The sequence below is a fragment of the Encephalitozoon intestinalis genome, chromosome IV, assembly GCF_000146465.1.
Source record: "Encephalitozoon intestinalis ATCC 50506 chromosome IV, complete sequence".
Taxonomy (NCBI): Eukaryota; Fungi; Microsporidia; family Unikaryonidae; genus Encephalitozoon; species Encephalitozoon intestinalis.
Window position 1 is genome coordinate 1 of NC_014418.1, and position 14,424 is coordinate 14,424.

At 41.7% G+C, this 14,424-nt stretch overlaps 14 protein-coding genes and 4 non-coding genes across 18 annotated transcripts; 7 read left to right on the forward strand and 11 right to left on the reverse strand.

Moving 5' to 3' along the window:
- Nucleotides 1–35: 35 nt before the first annotated feature.
- On the reverse strand, nt 36–2,475 carry Eint_040010. The gene has a single exon (XR_002670137.1). It is a non-coding gene; the product is annotated as a 5.8S-23S ribosomal RNA (ribosomal RNA).
- Nucleotides 2,476–2,515: 40 nt separating this feature from the next.
- On the reverse strand, nt 2,516–3,808 carry Eint_040020. The gene has a single exon (XR_002670138.1). It is a non-coding gene; the product is annotated as a 16S ribosomal RNA (ribosomal RNA).
- Nucleotides 3,809–3,821: 13 nt separating this feature from the next.
- On the reverse strand, nt 3,822–4,994 carry Eint_040030 (uncharacterized protein; the record flags this gene model as incomplete). Its single annotated transcript, XM_003072610.1, has 1 exon — nt 3,822–4,994. The coding sequence occupies one exon, from the start codon at nt 4,992–4,994 to the stop codon at nt 3,822–3,824; it is 1,173 nt and encodes a 390-aa protein (XP_003072656.1).
- Nucleotides 4,995–5,369: 375 nt separating this feature from the next.
- Nucleotides 5,370–6,836, reverse strand: Eint_040040 (uncharacterized protein; the record flags this gene model as incomplete). Its single annotated transcript, XM_003072611.1, has 1 exon — nt 5,370–6,836. The coding sequence occupies one exon, from the start codon at nt 6,834–6,836 to the stop codon at nt 5,370–5,372; it is 1,467 nt and encodes a 488-aa protein (XP_003072657.1).
- Nucleotides 6,837–6,888: 52 nt separating this feature from the next.
- On the reverse strand, nt 6,889–7,053 carry Eint_040045 (uncharacterized protein; the record flags this gene model as incomplete). Its single annotated transcript, XM_009163565.1, has 1 exon — nt 6,889–7,053. The coding sequence occupies one exon, from the start codon at nt 7,051–7,053 to the stop codon at nt 6,889–6,891; it is 165 nt and encodes a 54-aa protein (XP_009161829.1).
- Nucleotides 7,054–7,185: 132 nt separating this feature from the next.
- On the forward strand, nt 7,186–7,386 carry Eint_040050 (40S ribosomal protein S14p/S29e; the record flags this gene model as incomplete). The annotated part of the gene is made up of 1 exon (XM_003072612.1): nt 7,186–7,386. The coding sequence occupies one exon, from the start codon at nt 7,186–7,188 to the stop codon at nt 7,384–7,386; it is 201 nt and encodes a 66-aa protein (XP_003072658.1).
- A 14-nt stretch (nt 7,387–7,400) lies between these two features.
- Nucleotides 7,401–8,096, reverse strand: Eint_040060 (uncharacterized protein; the record flags this gene model as incomplete). The annotated part of the gene is made up of 1 exon (XM_003072613.2): nt 7,401–8,096. One exon carries the CDS (start codon nt 8,094–8,096, stop codon nt 7,401–7,403), a length of 696 nt encoding a protein of 231 aa, XP_003072659.2.
- A 122-nt stretch (nt 8,097–8,218) lies between these two features.
- Nucleotides 8,219–8,788, reverse strand: Eint_040070 (40S ribosomal protein S5; the record flags this gene model as incomplete). Its single annotated transcript, XM_003072614.2, has 1 exon — nt 8,219–8,788. One exon carries the CDS (start codon nt 8,786–8,788, stop codon nt 8,219–8,221), a length of 570 nt encoding a protein of 189 aa, XP_003072660.2.
- A 21-nt stretch (nt 8,789–8,809) lies between these two features.
- On the forward strand, nt 8,810–9,160 carry Eint_040080 (uncharacterized protein; the record flags this gene model as incomplete). The annotated part of the gene is made up of 1 exon (XM_003072615.1): nt 8,810–9,160. The coding sequence occupies one exon, from the start codon at nt 8,810–8,812 to the stop codon at nt 9,158–9,160; it is 351 nt and encodes a 116-aa protein (XP_003072661.1).
- Nucleotides 9,161–9,219: 59 nt separating this feature from the next.
- Nucleotides 9,220–9,387, reverse strand: Eint_040082 (uncharacterized protein; the record flags this gene model as incomplete). The annotated part of the gene is made up of 1 exon (XM_009163566.1): nt 9,220–9,387. One exon carries the CDS (start codon nt 9,385–9,387, stop codon nt 9,220–9,222), a length of 168 nt encoding a protein of 55 aa, XP_009161830.1.
- Nucleotides 9,388–9,453: 66 nt separating this feature from the next.
- Nucleotides 9,454–9,732, forward strand: Eint_040085 (uncharacterized protein; the record flags this gene model as incomplete). The annotated part of the gene is made up of 1 exon (XM_009163567.1): nt 9,454–9,732. One exon carries the CDS (start codon nt 9,454–9,456, stop codon nt 9,730–9,732), a length of 279 nt encoding a protein of 92 aa, XP_009161831.1.
- Nucleotides 9,733–9,791: 59 nt separating this feature from the next.
- Nucleotides 9,792–10,265, forward strand: Eint_040090 (uncharacterized protein; the record flags this gene model as incomplete). The annotated part of the gene is made up of 1 exon (XM_003072616.2): nt 9,792–10,265. One exon carries the CDS (start codon nt 9,792–9,794, stop codon nt 10,263–10,265), a length of 474 nt encoding a protein of 157 aa, XP_003072662.2.
- A 105-nt stretch (nt 10,266–10,370) lies between these two features.
- Eint_040100 lies at nt 10,371–10,444 on the reverse strand. Its single transcript has one exon. It is a non-coding gene; the product is annotated as a tRNA-Lys (tRNA).
- Nucleotides 10,445–10,598: 154 nt separating this feature from the next.
- On the forward strand, nt 10,599–11,576 carry Eint_040110 (endoplasmic reticulum membrane-associated oxidoreductin; the record flags this gene model as incomplete). Its single annotated transcript, XM_003072617.1, has 1 exon — nt 10,599–11,576. One exon carries the CDS (start codon nt 10,599–10,601, stop codon nt 11,574–11,576), a length of 978 nt encoding a protein of 325 aa, XP_003072663.1.
- An 85-nt stretch (nt 11,577–11,661) lies between these two features.
- Nucleotides 11,662–12,432, forward strand: Eint_040120 (transcription elongation factor S-II; the record flags this gene model as incomplete). Its single annotated transcript, XM_003072618.1, has 1 exon — nt 11,662–12,432. The coding sequence occupies one exon, from the start codon at nt 11,662–11,664 to the stop codon at nt 12,430–12,432; it is 771 nt and encodes a 256-aa protein (XP_003072664.1).
- Nucleotides 12,433–12,514: 82 nt separating this feature from the next.
- Eint_040130 (uncharacterized protein) lies at nt 12,515–13,129 on the reverse strand (the record flags this gene model as incomplete). The annotated part of the gene is made up of 1 exon (XM_003072619.1): nt 12,515–13,129. One exon carries the CDS (start codon nt 13,127–13,129, stop codon nt 12,515–12,517), a length of 615 nt encoding a protein of 204 aa, XP_003072665.1.
- Nucleotides 13,130–13,184: 55 nt separating this feature from the next.
- On the forward strand, nt 13,185–13,258 carry Eint_040140. The gene has a single exon. It is a non-coding gene; the product is annotated as a tRNA-Ile (tRNA).
- Nucleotides 13,259–13,284: 26 nt separating this feature from the next.
- Eint_040150 (Ser/Thr protein phosphatase 2A regulatory subunit beta) lies at nt 13,285–14,037 on the reverse strand (the record flags this gene model as incomplete). The annotated part of the gene is made up of 1 exon (XM_003072620.1): nt 13,285–14,037. The coding sequence occupies one exon, from the start codon at nt 14,035–14,037 to the stop codon at nt 13,285–13,287; it is 753 nt and encodes a 250-aa protein (XP_003072666.1).
- Between the last annotated feature and the right edge of the window lie 387 nt (nt 14,038–14,424).

Here is a 14,424-nt window from a genome sequence, read left to right on the forward strand (position 1 = left end):
TTCAATCCTCTTCCCCTCTCCCCACATCGAGGAAAAAATGCACAGCCTCAAAATGTCGGATTACTCCTCCATTCGCACAGCTTGCATCCATAACGGTCGTCTTCCGTCCACATCACAGCGCAGTCAGTCTTCAGGCTTAGAGGCCTTCAGCCATTATACTCCCGACGTAGCTCCGCAACAGCCAGCAGGCTTGCCGCTCCACCAGAGGTCGCAATCAAGAGTTCCTCTCGTACTATCAAGATTTACTGCCCAGTCAATCACAGTAGGGTAAAACTAACCTGTCTCACGACGGTCTAAACCCAGCTCACGTTCCCTGTTGGTGGGTGAACAATCCAACACTTCGCAATTTCTGCTTCACGATGATAGGAAGAGCCGACATCGAAGAATCAAAAAGCAGCGTCGCTATGATCGCTCGGCTGCTACAAGCCAGTTATCCCTGTGGTAACTTTTCTGTCACCCATGTCCCAAGCCTTATAGGACATGGGATCTCTAGGCCAGGGTTTCCCCCAAACAATCCCGCAATAGGAATAGTCTCAAGCAGGCTTATGCCCTTGTGCTCCACGCGTGGTTTCCTTCCCCGCTGAGCCCGCCTTAGGACGTCTGCGTTAGTCTTTAGCAGTCGTGCCGCCCCAGCCAAACTCCCCACATCCATAAATAAACCGCTGAGGCTCAGTCATAGTGGTCTCGCACATCTCCCCCCACCTCTCTTCATAACCACCCTCAGCACTTCTCACATGCTAGAGTCAAGCTCAACAGGGTCTTCTTTCCCCGCTGATCAGCCCAAGCCCGTTCCCTTGGCTGTAGGTTCACAATACAGGTCGTAGGGACAGTGGGAATCTCGTTGCTCCATTCATGCGCGTCACTAATTACATGACGAGGCATTTGGCTACCTTAAGAGAGTCATAGTTACTCCCGCCGTTTACACTCGCTTAAGCTCAAAAAGCCGTAACTAAAAGTGCACTGGGCAGAATTCACCTTGCGTTCTTCCGCAAGGCTATGTTTTTAATAAACAGTCAGATTCCCCACAACAAACAGTTCTAGCACGCTAGAGCCAATCCTTCTCCCAAAGTTACACATCCATCTTGCCGACTTCCCTTACAACCCTTCTCAAATTCGCTTCCGCGTCAAACAGTGGACACCTGTTGCGGTCTAGGTACGACATGCATGCTTCTTTTTCATCGGAACAGGTCATCTCCTCAGCGCTGCTTCGTCTCTTAACAATCCACACCGCTACTTCCCCTAGTTCTGCTCTCCTAGGATCAAAAATCCCCCATCCGTCATCATCAAGTCGCCTCAAAGCATCCATACACTCAATCTTCAATCAGTCTCCGTTTCAACAGTCGATTCACCCCCATCAAATGGGGAACCCTCGTCCACAGCGCAAATCCTTTCTTGTTACTACTACCAAGATCTGCTCATATCACCCCTCCACCCCCGCTCACGCAGGACCTTCGTCAGAATGATATCGCCCTCTTACTCAGCTCCGCCGCTAAGGCCTCGGATACCTGCAATTCAATCCCTTCCATTTTCTCCAGCGCCCAATTCGGTAGGTACGTTGCAACACGTTTCTTAGCGGATGCCAACCTCCATGGCCACCGTCCAACTGTCAAAATCAAACCGCCAGATTCTCTTCCCTTGCATACGGCTCCTTATCCTAAAAAAGGTTCATCCCTTCTCGCACATCATGCTTACCACAATATGCCCACTGGCTACCCCCTTACAAGACATCTTCAAAGTTTAACGCTATCGCATTAGTGCTTTACAACATCTTACATCAAGTCGCCGCTGTCCTGAGAGACATTTCAGAGGGAACCAGCTACCAGATGGTTCGTTTGGTCTTTCGCCCCTATGCCCATCTCATGCCATCGAGTTGCACGTCAGAACGGCTTAGATCCTCCAGAACACTTTCGCATCCCTTCAATCAACACAGGCATAGTTCACCATCTTTCGGGTCGGATCACTGCATCCACTAGCTCTCGCTAAAACAATCCAGCCATCCTCTCCTTGGTCCGTGTTTCAAGACGGGCGGGTCTCATCCCCTTCAAAGCATTCACTTTCATTTTTCATCTTGTCTTTTTCACATTTCAATCACTCTACTTCTTCGCTATCGGTCATTAGCTTATATTTAGCTTTCGGTGAAAAAAAACACCACCCAATTCAGGCTGCACTACCAAACAACCCTACTCTTCTCTCAAGTCCGGATACTTACAGGCCATTCCCCCTCTAAGATCAGGGACTTCAATCCCTAGCTCAGTCTCCTCCTACTCAAAACAACCCGCCAAACGCAGTTACCATTCGAGCTCCTGTCCTTTCACTCGCCGCTACTCCGACAATCCCTTTTGGTTTCTTCTCCTCCCTTTATTGATATGCTTAAGTCAAAGGGGTCCCCAAGCGCTTCCGCTTCATTCAGACATCCTCAAAAAGGCATATCGTCCTCCTACACGTCCTTCCTCGCTGCTAATGCCTATCAATCCCGTGAATCCTCAAATCAAAAAAATTCCCCCCAATCTCTCAAATACTGATCCTGCTGCTGGTTCTCCAACAGCAGCCATGTTACGACTTATATCTTATCTAACACGAAGGACTCAGACCTTCCAATCTTCGTCCACTGCGTCATCTTAGATAGCGACGGGCGGTGTGTACAAAGGACAGGGACCCATTCAAAACAACTTGTTCAATCGTTATTACTAGGAATTCCACGTTCAGAAGCCCATTACACAGCTTCATCCCTCACAGCAGGCTCCCTCGCCATCTATCGTAGTGCGCGTGCCGCCCGCTTCATCTCAGGGCATAACGGACCTGTTCTGTTCCATTCCTCCCTTGCCCCAAAGAGCACTGTCAAAGGGTCTCACATCTTACGCAACTTAATCCAAAGCTCACGCCATCCATTTCAAACGGCCATGCACCACCGCCGCGCGCATCCCGTCCTCGTTCTCCTGCCCGCTTCAGAACCGGTAAGTTGCCCCGCGTTGAGTCAAATTAAGCCGCACACTCCACTCCTTGTGGTGTCCTTCCGTCAATCTCTTCAAGTTTCACTCTTGCGAGCATACTATCCCCAGAACCCACATACTCAAGATTTCTCATGCACAACACTATATAGTCCCGTCCAGTCGGCATCGTTTACTGCTAGAACTAAAACGGTATCTAATCGATTTCGATCCTCTAGCCTTCGTCCTTCATCGTCACATAAGTCCAAGAGCACAGCCTTCGCTTCTGTCCGTCCAGTCAGGGTCTTCGTATTTCACCCCTCGCCCAACTATCCGGTGCCCCTCGTCCTCTGCCAAACCTCTTACATCCACATCAGGACATAATCCCCCAAACAAAGACATACAAAAGACTACGGACTTTTTAACTGCAGCATTCACCATAGACACTATTGGAGCAGGTATTACCGCGGCTGCTGGCACCCGACTTGCCCTCCAATCAATCTCGACTCCTTTACACTCGAAAAAAACTCACTTCTCATAACCGCCTCCCCAAAGGATTAGGCAAGTTTCGCGCCTGCTGCCATCCTTGGACGTAGTAGCCATCTCTCAGGCTCCCTCTCCGGAATCAAACCCCGATCCCCCGTCTCCCGTCTCCGCCTAGTTAGGCCATTACCCTAACTACCAGCTGATAGGCCTACAACTTACTTGGCTCGTGTCAAAAACACTCCTAGCCCCCTACCTGCAGTTTCCCGCAGTTACAGCTCTCCCGCCAACCAAATCATCGTACTATCACTGAGCCGTCCGTCAATCCCCCACAAGGTTCATCAACATGCATGGCTTAGTACCAGAGAATAGCAACCACGTCAGGCAGAATCAACCTGGTGCTACCCCCCATCAAAAATCTCTCAGATCCCTCATCAACAAACCCCTGGCCACAGCCACATCAAATCCCAAAAAATCCTCCATCCCCACCGTCGAACACAAATCTCTCTCAGAGGAGACCAAAACTAATCCAAAACCACTCTCTTTTCCCCTACTTCTTCTCTTTTCCTCTTCCTCTTCTCTTATAAGCTCCTCGGAATACCTTTCAGATTCTGCTTTCCTTTCTATTTCTTCTATTCTTCTTCTCTTTTCCTCTCTTTCTATGATTCTATCAGCACAAAATTCCGAATCATCTTTATGTTCCAAGAATACCTCTTTAACTAGTTCTGCTGCTACTTCTATTCCATATTTGTTGTATACATATATCAGAGAATCATGACTTAAATAGCCAAGTAACACAATATCACTCCCTTCACGTTTTTTCATGGGACCATCCCCTAAACTAAATTCTATTTTGTCAGAGTATAATCTGTTTAAGCGCATCTTCAGAATGAAATGTTCTCTATTCTCTTTTTTTTCCCAAAGATACACACATGCATCATGTACTATATTAAATGCCGAAATCATTAAATTCTGTTGCTCTTTAGTGAGAATAAGTTTGGCATACTTCTTGACTATCTCTAATTTTTTCTTTTCCTTTTCTTTTTCTTCTTCCGAAGAAGAAGGATCCTTATTTAATTTTTTCGTTTCTGTTTCTACTTTATCGATAAGACGATTTCCAAATTCATTAAGTAAATGGATGTTCTCCCATGTTATTTTCTTTAATATGAATCCTAGGGTAACTCCTTTGGATTTCTCTTTTTTCTTCTTATAAATATCAATCGAATTAAAATATCGGGTCTTATCGCTTTCAATCAAAACTTCTTTAGCTATCTCGCTGTAAACCCATTTTTTATAAGGAGAAATAGCTACAGGTCCCATACAATCGAATATCAATGAACAAAATCCCATAATAACATCTTCTACATATTCTTTTTCTGTTTCCTTTATTTCGTCGTACCTTGTTGAAGGAGATGCTATAACTAAGCCATTACGAAACACGAATGGATAAAATATTAATTTGCGATAGTTACCCTCGCATAAGAAACTCTTCACTGGATTTCTTTTTCTCTCTATGTCTGTTGACGGCCCACTTTCCGAACCACGTAACACATTTAGCAGAGCAAGAAACTTTATTAGCAACATCCTTGCCATCAAAAGGAAACTTCCAATCTGAACTTATAATGTCATCATCCCTTTTACCTTTATAAGGATTCAATCATTAATAAAAATATCGATTCTGATAAGTTCCTGAAACCACTGTTGGTCAGATAAGGAATATCTCTTGTCAGTCACAGGTAATTACTTCCGCTTACTAATTCTTCTCACTATCCCAAAAAATAAAATAAGAATCTTTAGTGTTGTTTGTTATCCATTCCATCTCATATCCCATAAACAGATGTCCCGAACCCAAATCCAGGCACGGTACGAGATGGAACAAGGCGATTCCTTCCTCTGAATTATGATTCGAGGTCTTTACCCATTACCTAATCACAAAAAATTAGAATTTATTAGGAACCATCAGAAATAAAAGTATGTAGTTGTGGTTCTTCTCCCTCTTCTTTCTTGGGGAAAGCCAAAACCTGCAAAGTCTCCAAATCCTCGGAAGATTTCCTGGAATGGATCTTCCCCGAACCCTCCTGTCTGCTGTGGATTGTCTGGATCTATTCCCCCGTCGTACATCTCTCGCTTCTTTTTATCTGTAAGCACCCCGAAGGCTTTATTGAGTTTCTTAAAATTCTCTTCCCATTCTTTTTCTTCTCCCTCAGTTTTTTTCCTCTTCTTATTTGCAACAACCATCTTTCGATATGCCTTTTTTATCTCTTTTTCTGAAGGCTTTTGGTTTTCTTTGAATCCAAGTATTTTATAATATCCTAGGAAATCTCCTTTGTTTCTGGACATCCTTTGGCTGCCATCCATGTATCTTCGTTTTTTATATCTTCTTTCTTCCTTCGCTTTCCTTTCCCTCTCCTTTTCCGCTTTTGCCGTCTCTATCTGATTCCAAATGTGGTTCTTGAGCTTTGTGTTTCGAAACTTAAATTCCTGAAGCTTTTCCTCGGCTTCGCTTATTTTTCCATCAAAAACTAGTGCCATAATGTACAAATACATTGCATCCTCGCTCTTTCTCTTCGAGTAAAGATACTGCGCTCGGTTTGTAAGCCCTTTCTCTCCGCTTTCGATCCCATTTTTGCATAACTCCAAGATTACATTCAGCTTCAACGTAGAAAAGATACTTGGAAAAAAGTTGCTATCACTCTCTATGAGTGAAATACTTCGTGCCAGAACATCTAGCTTTCTATACTTATCTTTACTACTTAAATTACTCTTCTTCACTCTTTCATAGGAGTCCAAGATGCTCTTAAACGAAGAAGCTATTCCTTTATATCCCAAGCTTTCTAACTCCTTGATACCCGCCGAAAACATTCCCGTTAAGAAATATAGTTGCATCTCCTGATGGATAAACTCTGGTTCGCTTGGAAACATAACTCTTGACTTTTTGATGAACTTAGCTGCTTCTTCTAGTTTCTCATCTATTAGGCATACTTGAATGTATGCCCTCAAAACAGGCCCCGAATATGGGCTTTCTTTCACTAATGTGGAGATAAGACGGACGTTGCTACTAAGCAATATGGACAAACATTCGCTGGCTCTTGTGGTCTTTCCTTTCATTTCTTGGTCCTCTCCAAATCTTTTTATTATTTCATCATACTCTCCCCTGGACATAAGAAATTCTGCATACTTTTCTCGGAAAACACCGCTGTTCCCAAAGTACTGTGAAATCTCTTTGTATATGGATTCTGCCTTTTTAAGATCTCCGCTCTTCATGCTCAGATCAGCTTTGAATATTTCTCCTGCTAGGTCTAGTTGTGACTTTACAATTCCTAGAAACAGTCCTAATGCTGCGCTAAGGAGCGTTTTATTTCCTTTTTTTACCATTCCAAGGAAGCCCAAGGGCTTATCGTTTCTTTTCTTTTGGTCTTGAACCATCATTTAAGGATATCGTCTTTGCAACTTTTATTACTAACCAAGCCCTCTTTATTTATTTCCCCTCTACCAAGCCACCACTTTTTATATTTCTCTTTACCCACTTCCTCATCTCTCGATAGGAATAGGTTATGAGCAATACTATAAAAAGGATCCCTAGGTATTTAACTACACCGTCTGGGTTCATGATTTCCATCTCTCTTCTGGGGAACAAGCTCATTTTGTTTACTGATGTATCATCAATTTAATCGGATCTTTAAAACAAATCAGCAACTGCGATGGTACAGTTCTTTTCTCCTTGGATCTATAACCTCTGGATCTAGAGACAAATCGGGGAAAAAATTTACCCCTGATGACCTTTGAAGTTCTTTTCGACATACCTGTGAAGAAGAACGAACAGAGCGGACCTCACTCGCACAGAAAGCCTTTTGGGAAAGGATCGAGAAGTTGTGTGTCCTGTTACACGTTCCGTGGCATAATAAGAAAGCTAATGATGTGTAGGCGATGTTTCAGAGAATACGCCAAGGATATAGGATTCGTAATTCTCGATTAGGATATTAAAGACCTTTATTTCATCTTGCCCGTTTTGAGTGTGTCTTGGGCTTTTTGAGCCGCCCTTCGCTTTGGAAGTTTGATTCTTGGATATTTGGCTCTCTCCTTCTTCTGCTTCTTCTGAGAAAAGGGAGGCAGAGAAAGTATATACTGGACAAAAGGCCCAAGGGCAATGAGAAAAACCACCACCATCATGGTGTAGTCTGGAAGACGATACAGCCTCCCTAAGCCCAAGCCCAAAATCAAGATGAATATTTCCCCCACCTTGTCTCCTGTAACCTTCATTTTCTTGTTAAAAAGCAGCTTCTGCACGAGAACTCCGGACATCTCCAAAGCCATCAACCATCCCACAATCAAATGGAAAGGTTTGTTGTTATTTTTAAGAGAAATGAGCATAAAGCCCTTACCCATCACAGGGAATATGGCACTTGATATCCACAGAAATCTTGTCTGGGAGAGTATTGAAAAGATAATCATCCCGACAAAATACGATATGAGCGACTCCTTTGACAGTTCTGCCTGCTTATAGACTATGTTTGCACATAATCCCGGGCCAAAGAAGTTCACAAATCCAGGAAGAATGAGATCTGACAGCGTTGCATCTATTCCGTTTTCCACTAATTCATAGCTCGACTGAATGACACATCCTGCTGTGACCACGGGCTGTAGATCTTCTAGTTTTTGCGTGAGGATTTTGCTTGACATTGTCATGTTAGGGTTGTTTTGGATAAAACAAAGGTATATTGATAAAACTAACCTGAAACCCTATTATTTATAGAAAGTAAATAACAAAGCTTTGTAAGGCTTCTAGGCCATAAAATAAATAAAATGCTTTAACGATTGGATTGGGCTATTCTTTCGATCTCCTTCTTTTTGTTGACTGCATAGGAGTTCTGTGAACCTGTAGAGGCCGCAATTAGTTCATTGGCAATTGCTTCTGCCAGTGTTATTCTGTTTCTGAACGATGCACTTCTAATTCCAGCAGAGATATTAGATATTGCTATGCTTATTCGCTTCAGGGGAGAAACATCTACGGATGTCCTTCTCATAGACCCTGCTCTGCCAATTCTTGCTGTGTCCTCTCGGGGTCCGGCGTTGATTATGGCATCCACCAGAACCTGAAGGGGGTTTTTCTTTGTCATGGAATGAATTATGAAACAAGCATCCTCAAATATATTGATTGCAAGTCTCTTCTTCCCGCTGTTTCTTCCATGTCTCATAAGAGAGCATACAAATCTCTCTGCAATGGGAATTCTTGCCTTCCCCATCGTCCCCTTTGTGATAGTTGTAGTTGCATGTGGAACTATTCCGTGGCGAGACAAGTTTATATAAGGCTTTAGAGACAAATTCTCTACCTTGACCTCATCGTAGCTATACTTTTCAAATAGCTTTATCTCTGACATTCCCTGAGGGTAAAATTTTTTATGATTTTTATAGGACATTCCTTCGATTTCGAATTTACAACGAAGACTTCTAATCCAATAAGATGTGCATTTGGAAAGCAATTCTTCATGCTTCTATTTTCAGATAACACTGGAATGTACAAAGGATCGACCCATCACGTATGCTTCGTCGTCCCAGTGCACTACCCGTCATTTGTCAGGTCGTTGTTGAAACCCAAACACTTGTCCCTGAAGGAAAGTGTAGATTATCTGTTCAAGTTCAAAACTCCAGAAGATAGAAATAGATTTACTCTTTATGTTGGTAGCATATCCAACACTTGTTTTGAGATTATAAAGGAACTAGGCCCTGCCAGAAAAGTCTCAAAGAAGTAAAATACCATAGTGCTCTTAGTTTACAAAAAAACTTCCCTGCTCTGCCTTTGTATCCAATTCTAATCCTTTTTGAGCTCTTCGAGATTTTGAAATATTCCATTATAGGATAGAATAAACTCTTCTATCGGCTTTATTTCAGGTATCTTATGGTTGTTCATTGCCAGTTTAATATCTGCTTCCATTTCGGCCTCGTTTATCTTATCAAACAAACTTTCGTCTTCTTCCATGGATTGTTTGAACGAAAAATATTTGGGTTCCCCGCTTGACTCATCCAACAAAACGACCCCCTTCCGATGGAGGTCTTGAAGATTACGTCCACATGCCTTTTTGTTGTAGGTCTTGGTGTTCCAAAATACTTTAGAAACAAAGCCTTAGTACTGTTTGTATCCACCTTTATGGCCGTGGCTCTATTTTACATTGGATTTGGAAAAGAAATTCTTAATTTCATCATCAATAGAAATATTGGGGTCCTCAGTATAGGATTTGCTTGCTTCAATTTGGCTGCACTCTTTATGGGATGCTGGCTCTCATGTATAATCCACGAAACCATCTCGGCTTTGTGTTCCTTCTAGAAAGATATCATTTAAGTTACGAAAATACTTTGCCTCCAGAAACAATTGCCGTTATCCCTATGCACGGCAAAAATAAAGGAATCGCAATATCAAATATACATCCAAGAATAAGGCTGAAGGACATAATAGATATATTCTCCGTCTTTGGAAATGTAATTGGATTCCAAGTACTCAAGGAAGGATTTGCTTTGAAGTTTGAATCGTTTCCCGAGAAATCTTTATCCATGGACAATTTTCCTTTGGTGCACAAAAGAATGAAGGTTAGGCTTATTGAATTGGCTGATGACTACGATACCTTCCAAAGGGGGACCGTTGTTATGTTTAACCCTTCTTTAGATGTAGACGAAATAAGAGATGAGTGCTGTATGTTTGGTTGTGTAACCGAGGTGATAAGAAAGCAGAATGGAATATATGTTATTTGTAGTTCGGAAGCTGATGGGGAGAGTATATTTATGAACATGTATGGAAGATACTACAACAAAGAAAGAATAAGATGCTGGATAACTGACGAAAAAAGCCTATTGGGAGAATAAATGTCGTTTCTTATAAACTTGATTTCTTCTCTCAACACTGAGGCGGGAATTGAGGGCCGCTTCCTCTTGTCCCATTATTTCTATAATTGATGGAGAGGAAAAAAGTACCCAGCGTGGGACTCGAACCCACAACCTATAGATTAAGAGTCTATCGCTCTATCCTGTTGAGCTAGCCAGGCTTGCCATGTCCCCTCTATCGTTTCATCTATTCTTAAACATCTACGCAATTGCCTTTGTTTGTCATTATATCCAAATTTCCAACTATTCCTTTCTTGTATAATAAATTAAAACAATTACTTTATAAAAGCTTTGATACTCGTCCTCATGAAAATAATGTTATGGACATTGGGAACACTTCTGATTACTATCGCTGCATTAAACCCAGACCAAATCGATCTATCCATCTCCAGGGTTAACAACACAACATACAGGACTCTTGAAAAGCTTGTTTCGAAAGACTCGTACTCTCTTGTCAAAACCAAAGATCTTGGTGAGTTTTCTTCTCCATCAAAATGCACCCTACTTTCCTGCCTCATAAAGAAAAGTTCCATCTTTAACGAAGAGTACATAAACCTTCTGGAAGTTAAGGAGGCATATACAGGTTACAAGACAAATGACGGATCTGCAGAAACATGGAGGAAAATATGGGAAATCTCTGGGGAAGACTCCTTGCTTCCAACCTTGGTAAGCGGGCTTCAATTTTCGATATTCACTCACCTGTCTTCTTTCCACAAGAAGTTCTTTACAGTCTATTTTCCAAATCCCGCTCTCTTCCATAAAAAGTTCCAGGACAAACATCGTCTAAACTTCTATCTGACCTATCTTCTTCTAAGGAATTGTGTCGGAGGCATAGATATGGACTGCCCGGAAATGGATAAAGATCTCTTGGATGTAGTCCAAACCATAAGAGCTCAGGGCTCTACAAATTGGGTTAGGCAGACTTTGGATTTGGAGAAAACAATACAAAGAGTTGACAAAATGATCGACCTTTTGAAGAACATAAACTGTGAAAAATGCCAGCTGTGGGGTACAATCCAACTCAAAGGTCTTAGGGCGGCACTGAAGGTGTTTTCCGGATCCAGCAACCTGGATAACCTTGAAAGATTCTTCCTTGCCAATCTCTTTATGAGGCTCTCTGTTTCTGTTAGGGAGAACATTAAGCTTAGAAGATATAAGTTTCCTCTTCTTGTATCAGTCTCTCTTTACTGGATGGAAATTCTTTCCTTTGCAACTTCTTTTTTAATCATCCTTCTGGTATCAAGAGTTAGAAACAAGTTCAAGAGTAAAATTGCTCTCAAGAGCTGTATGTAAATTGAACATTAAACTGTCCATCACTTGGTAAACACACAAGACAGTAACGACTCAAAATATAAAAAACCGGTTTAATCCAACCCTTATGGACCAAATAACTAATCTAGAGGAAATCAAAAGGCTTATAAAGTGTAAAGATCTAAAGGCCCTCGATTCAGCTCTATCTGGTTCCCAAAACATAAGCGCTTCGAAACTCAAGGAACTTATCAGCCTTTCCGACTCCAAGAAAGTTCAGACCCTTATAGAGAGCAAGTATGCAGAAATTGCATCCCAGATGAAGGAAGAAGGTAATAGCAAACAGAGAAAAAATGAAGAAGGATTCATCGTGCAGGAAGCCGATATAGACTCTTCTTCAGCCCTCGACGAAGTGGCAACAGGGGATTCACAAAAGGATAGGTCTATTAAAATGTTCTTCGATGCTTTTAAAACAAATATTTCAGATTGCTGCAATAGATCTGCAGCTCTGCTTGCAAAGCAGATAACTGTTGAAATATTTGGGCGAAGCCCGTCGGACATTGCAAAGCTTGTAAGAAGCAAATGCTTGAACTTAAAGGATAAGAACAATCCGGTTCTTTGCAGAAGAGTTTATGATGGAGATATTTCTCCTTCAAGGTATGTAGACATGACGTCGGAAGAAATGAAGAGCGAAAATCTGAAGAATGAGGAAGTTAAGATGATAGAGGACAGTCTCTATGAATGCCAGATTCCTACCCAGAAGGCAGAAACCGACATGTTCAAGTGCAGCAAGTGCGGGGAGAGAAAGTGCTCCTATAGACAGTTGCAGACGAGGTCTGGGGATGAGCCCATGACCACCTTTGTCACTTGCGAATGCGGAAACAAATGGAGATTTTGCTAACAGACATTCAACTCCACTTGGGTTTATATAGTTTTCACCTTCTTGTTCTTATGGGTTTCTTTAGCTATTTAAAATAAAATGTTCAATTGAAATCTCTGTAAATCAAATCTATGACATAGTTACATGCTTCTTGCACCCGATCCTTATCATTTCCCGAGATTAAAAGAGCCTTCAGCCCACTGTTCGCTCCATCAATCACTCTTGCAATAACTTTAAAATCTTTCTGAAGCTTGTATACATTCACTCCATTTTTCCCTATTACCAAGTCTTCTCGGCCAGAAGGAATGTCCAAAACTTTAGCTTCTCCATCAACATAGATGTCTCCAGGAAGCTTATTGTGGATTTGCTCCATCCTTATCTTAAAGGATTTTATGGCGGTAAGTGTTCCCTCGACCAAAAGCACTATTATCCCCGGGTCCCTGTTAAGTTTATCTACTTTTATAGAGACATTTGCCTCCTGGGCTAGGCTGGCCAGTTCATTTCCATTCATTTTGGGAATAACAATTTCTTCTTGGGTTTCATTGTCTTTTTCTAGATACTCGTTAAGTCCCATTTTTCTGTATTTCTGAGGATTTTCACCGAAGATGGTTCGGTTGTGTTCTCTTGCGACTTCCTTTTTATACCTGCCTCTAAGTTCGTCTAGGAATTCCCTAGAGGTCAGGCTTATGTTTTCTGGCTCGGGAATCTCTCCATTCATAAGGGCAGCAGATGATTCATTTTACAGAATAGATTTCCTTCTCGAACAGATTGCAGTTCTGGTAGCTCAGTCGGTTAGAGCGTCGTGCTAATAACGCGAAGGCCCAGGGTTCGAGTCCCTGTCGGAACACTTTTTGGAGAAAAATAGACGTTTCGCTAGTCTTCCATCCATTTGTTTTTCCATCTTCTCATATTGTATGACTTCAAGCATTCTTCAAATAATCTATGGTCTATTTCAAGAATGGCATAAAGGCTTCTTAATGTTTTGTTTATTCCTTCCATCCTCCAAAACCTTTTGGATGTCCTGTAGATAGGCCCAAAGATTTTTGGAATCGAGGCTCTTCGATGTCTGGATAAAATGCGATGATTCTCTAAAAGCATTTCTGCAGCTCCCTCAACTACCAAATGGTGATAGGATCCAAGGGAAATAGCTGTTAATTTGCAAAAATCATCCTCCAGGTTCCGATACGTTTCATCGCTTATAGTCTTAAGAATCTCTTTTACAATGTATAAAATCGTGGATTTGGTGATGGAACACGCCCCTCCAAATATCTTTATGAGATGTTTTATGGTCAGAGATGCCATCCTGGGATAGTTTCTACAGATCGCTCTAACCACTCCAGGTATTTCTTTACTTTCTCCCCAGAATCTTGTTCCGGCCATCCTTAAAATTATCTGATGATGAAACACGGCCATGTCTTCATTTGCAATTGCTTTTCTCCTGGAAAGTTCCCCCACAATCTTCAAAGCTTCTTCCATTCCAACGTGAGTCCTGCTGTTTTCTATAAAGTTTATAAACTCGTTGCATAATCCAAGGAAAACCGCTTCCAAGCACTTAGAGAAACCTGATATCTTAATCAAAAATTCTGAGATAAGAGCCCTTTCTTCCATGTCATCAGACTTTAACATTTCCACTAGAGACAAGATAATTCTCTGTGTAAGAGTCTCCTCGGCAATTTCTCTATCTAGATTTTTTAATATGCAAACTAGCAATTTCAGGATCCTTTTGATATTTTGATTTTCCAGACGTTTTAGGCTTATGTCGTCCGTTGCGGAATATATTTGTCCTGTGGGGTTAACAGATTTAGGAAGAGTTCTTATCACATATCTCCAGGTAACTTTAAGTATGTTTGAGAAAATCTTCTTTGTAATCTTCAATCTCTTATAACCTTTTTCTAACTCTTTCAGAAAGTCTTCCGAAGACTTCGAATTAATGAACACAATCACGTCATCCTCATCAAGAAAAGATAAGTTTTTCCTTTTTTGCTTGGCCCTTTTCTCCACAGCATAAAAAAC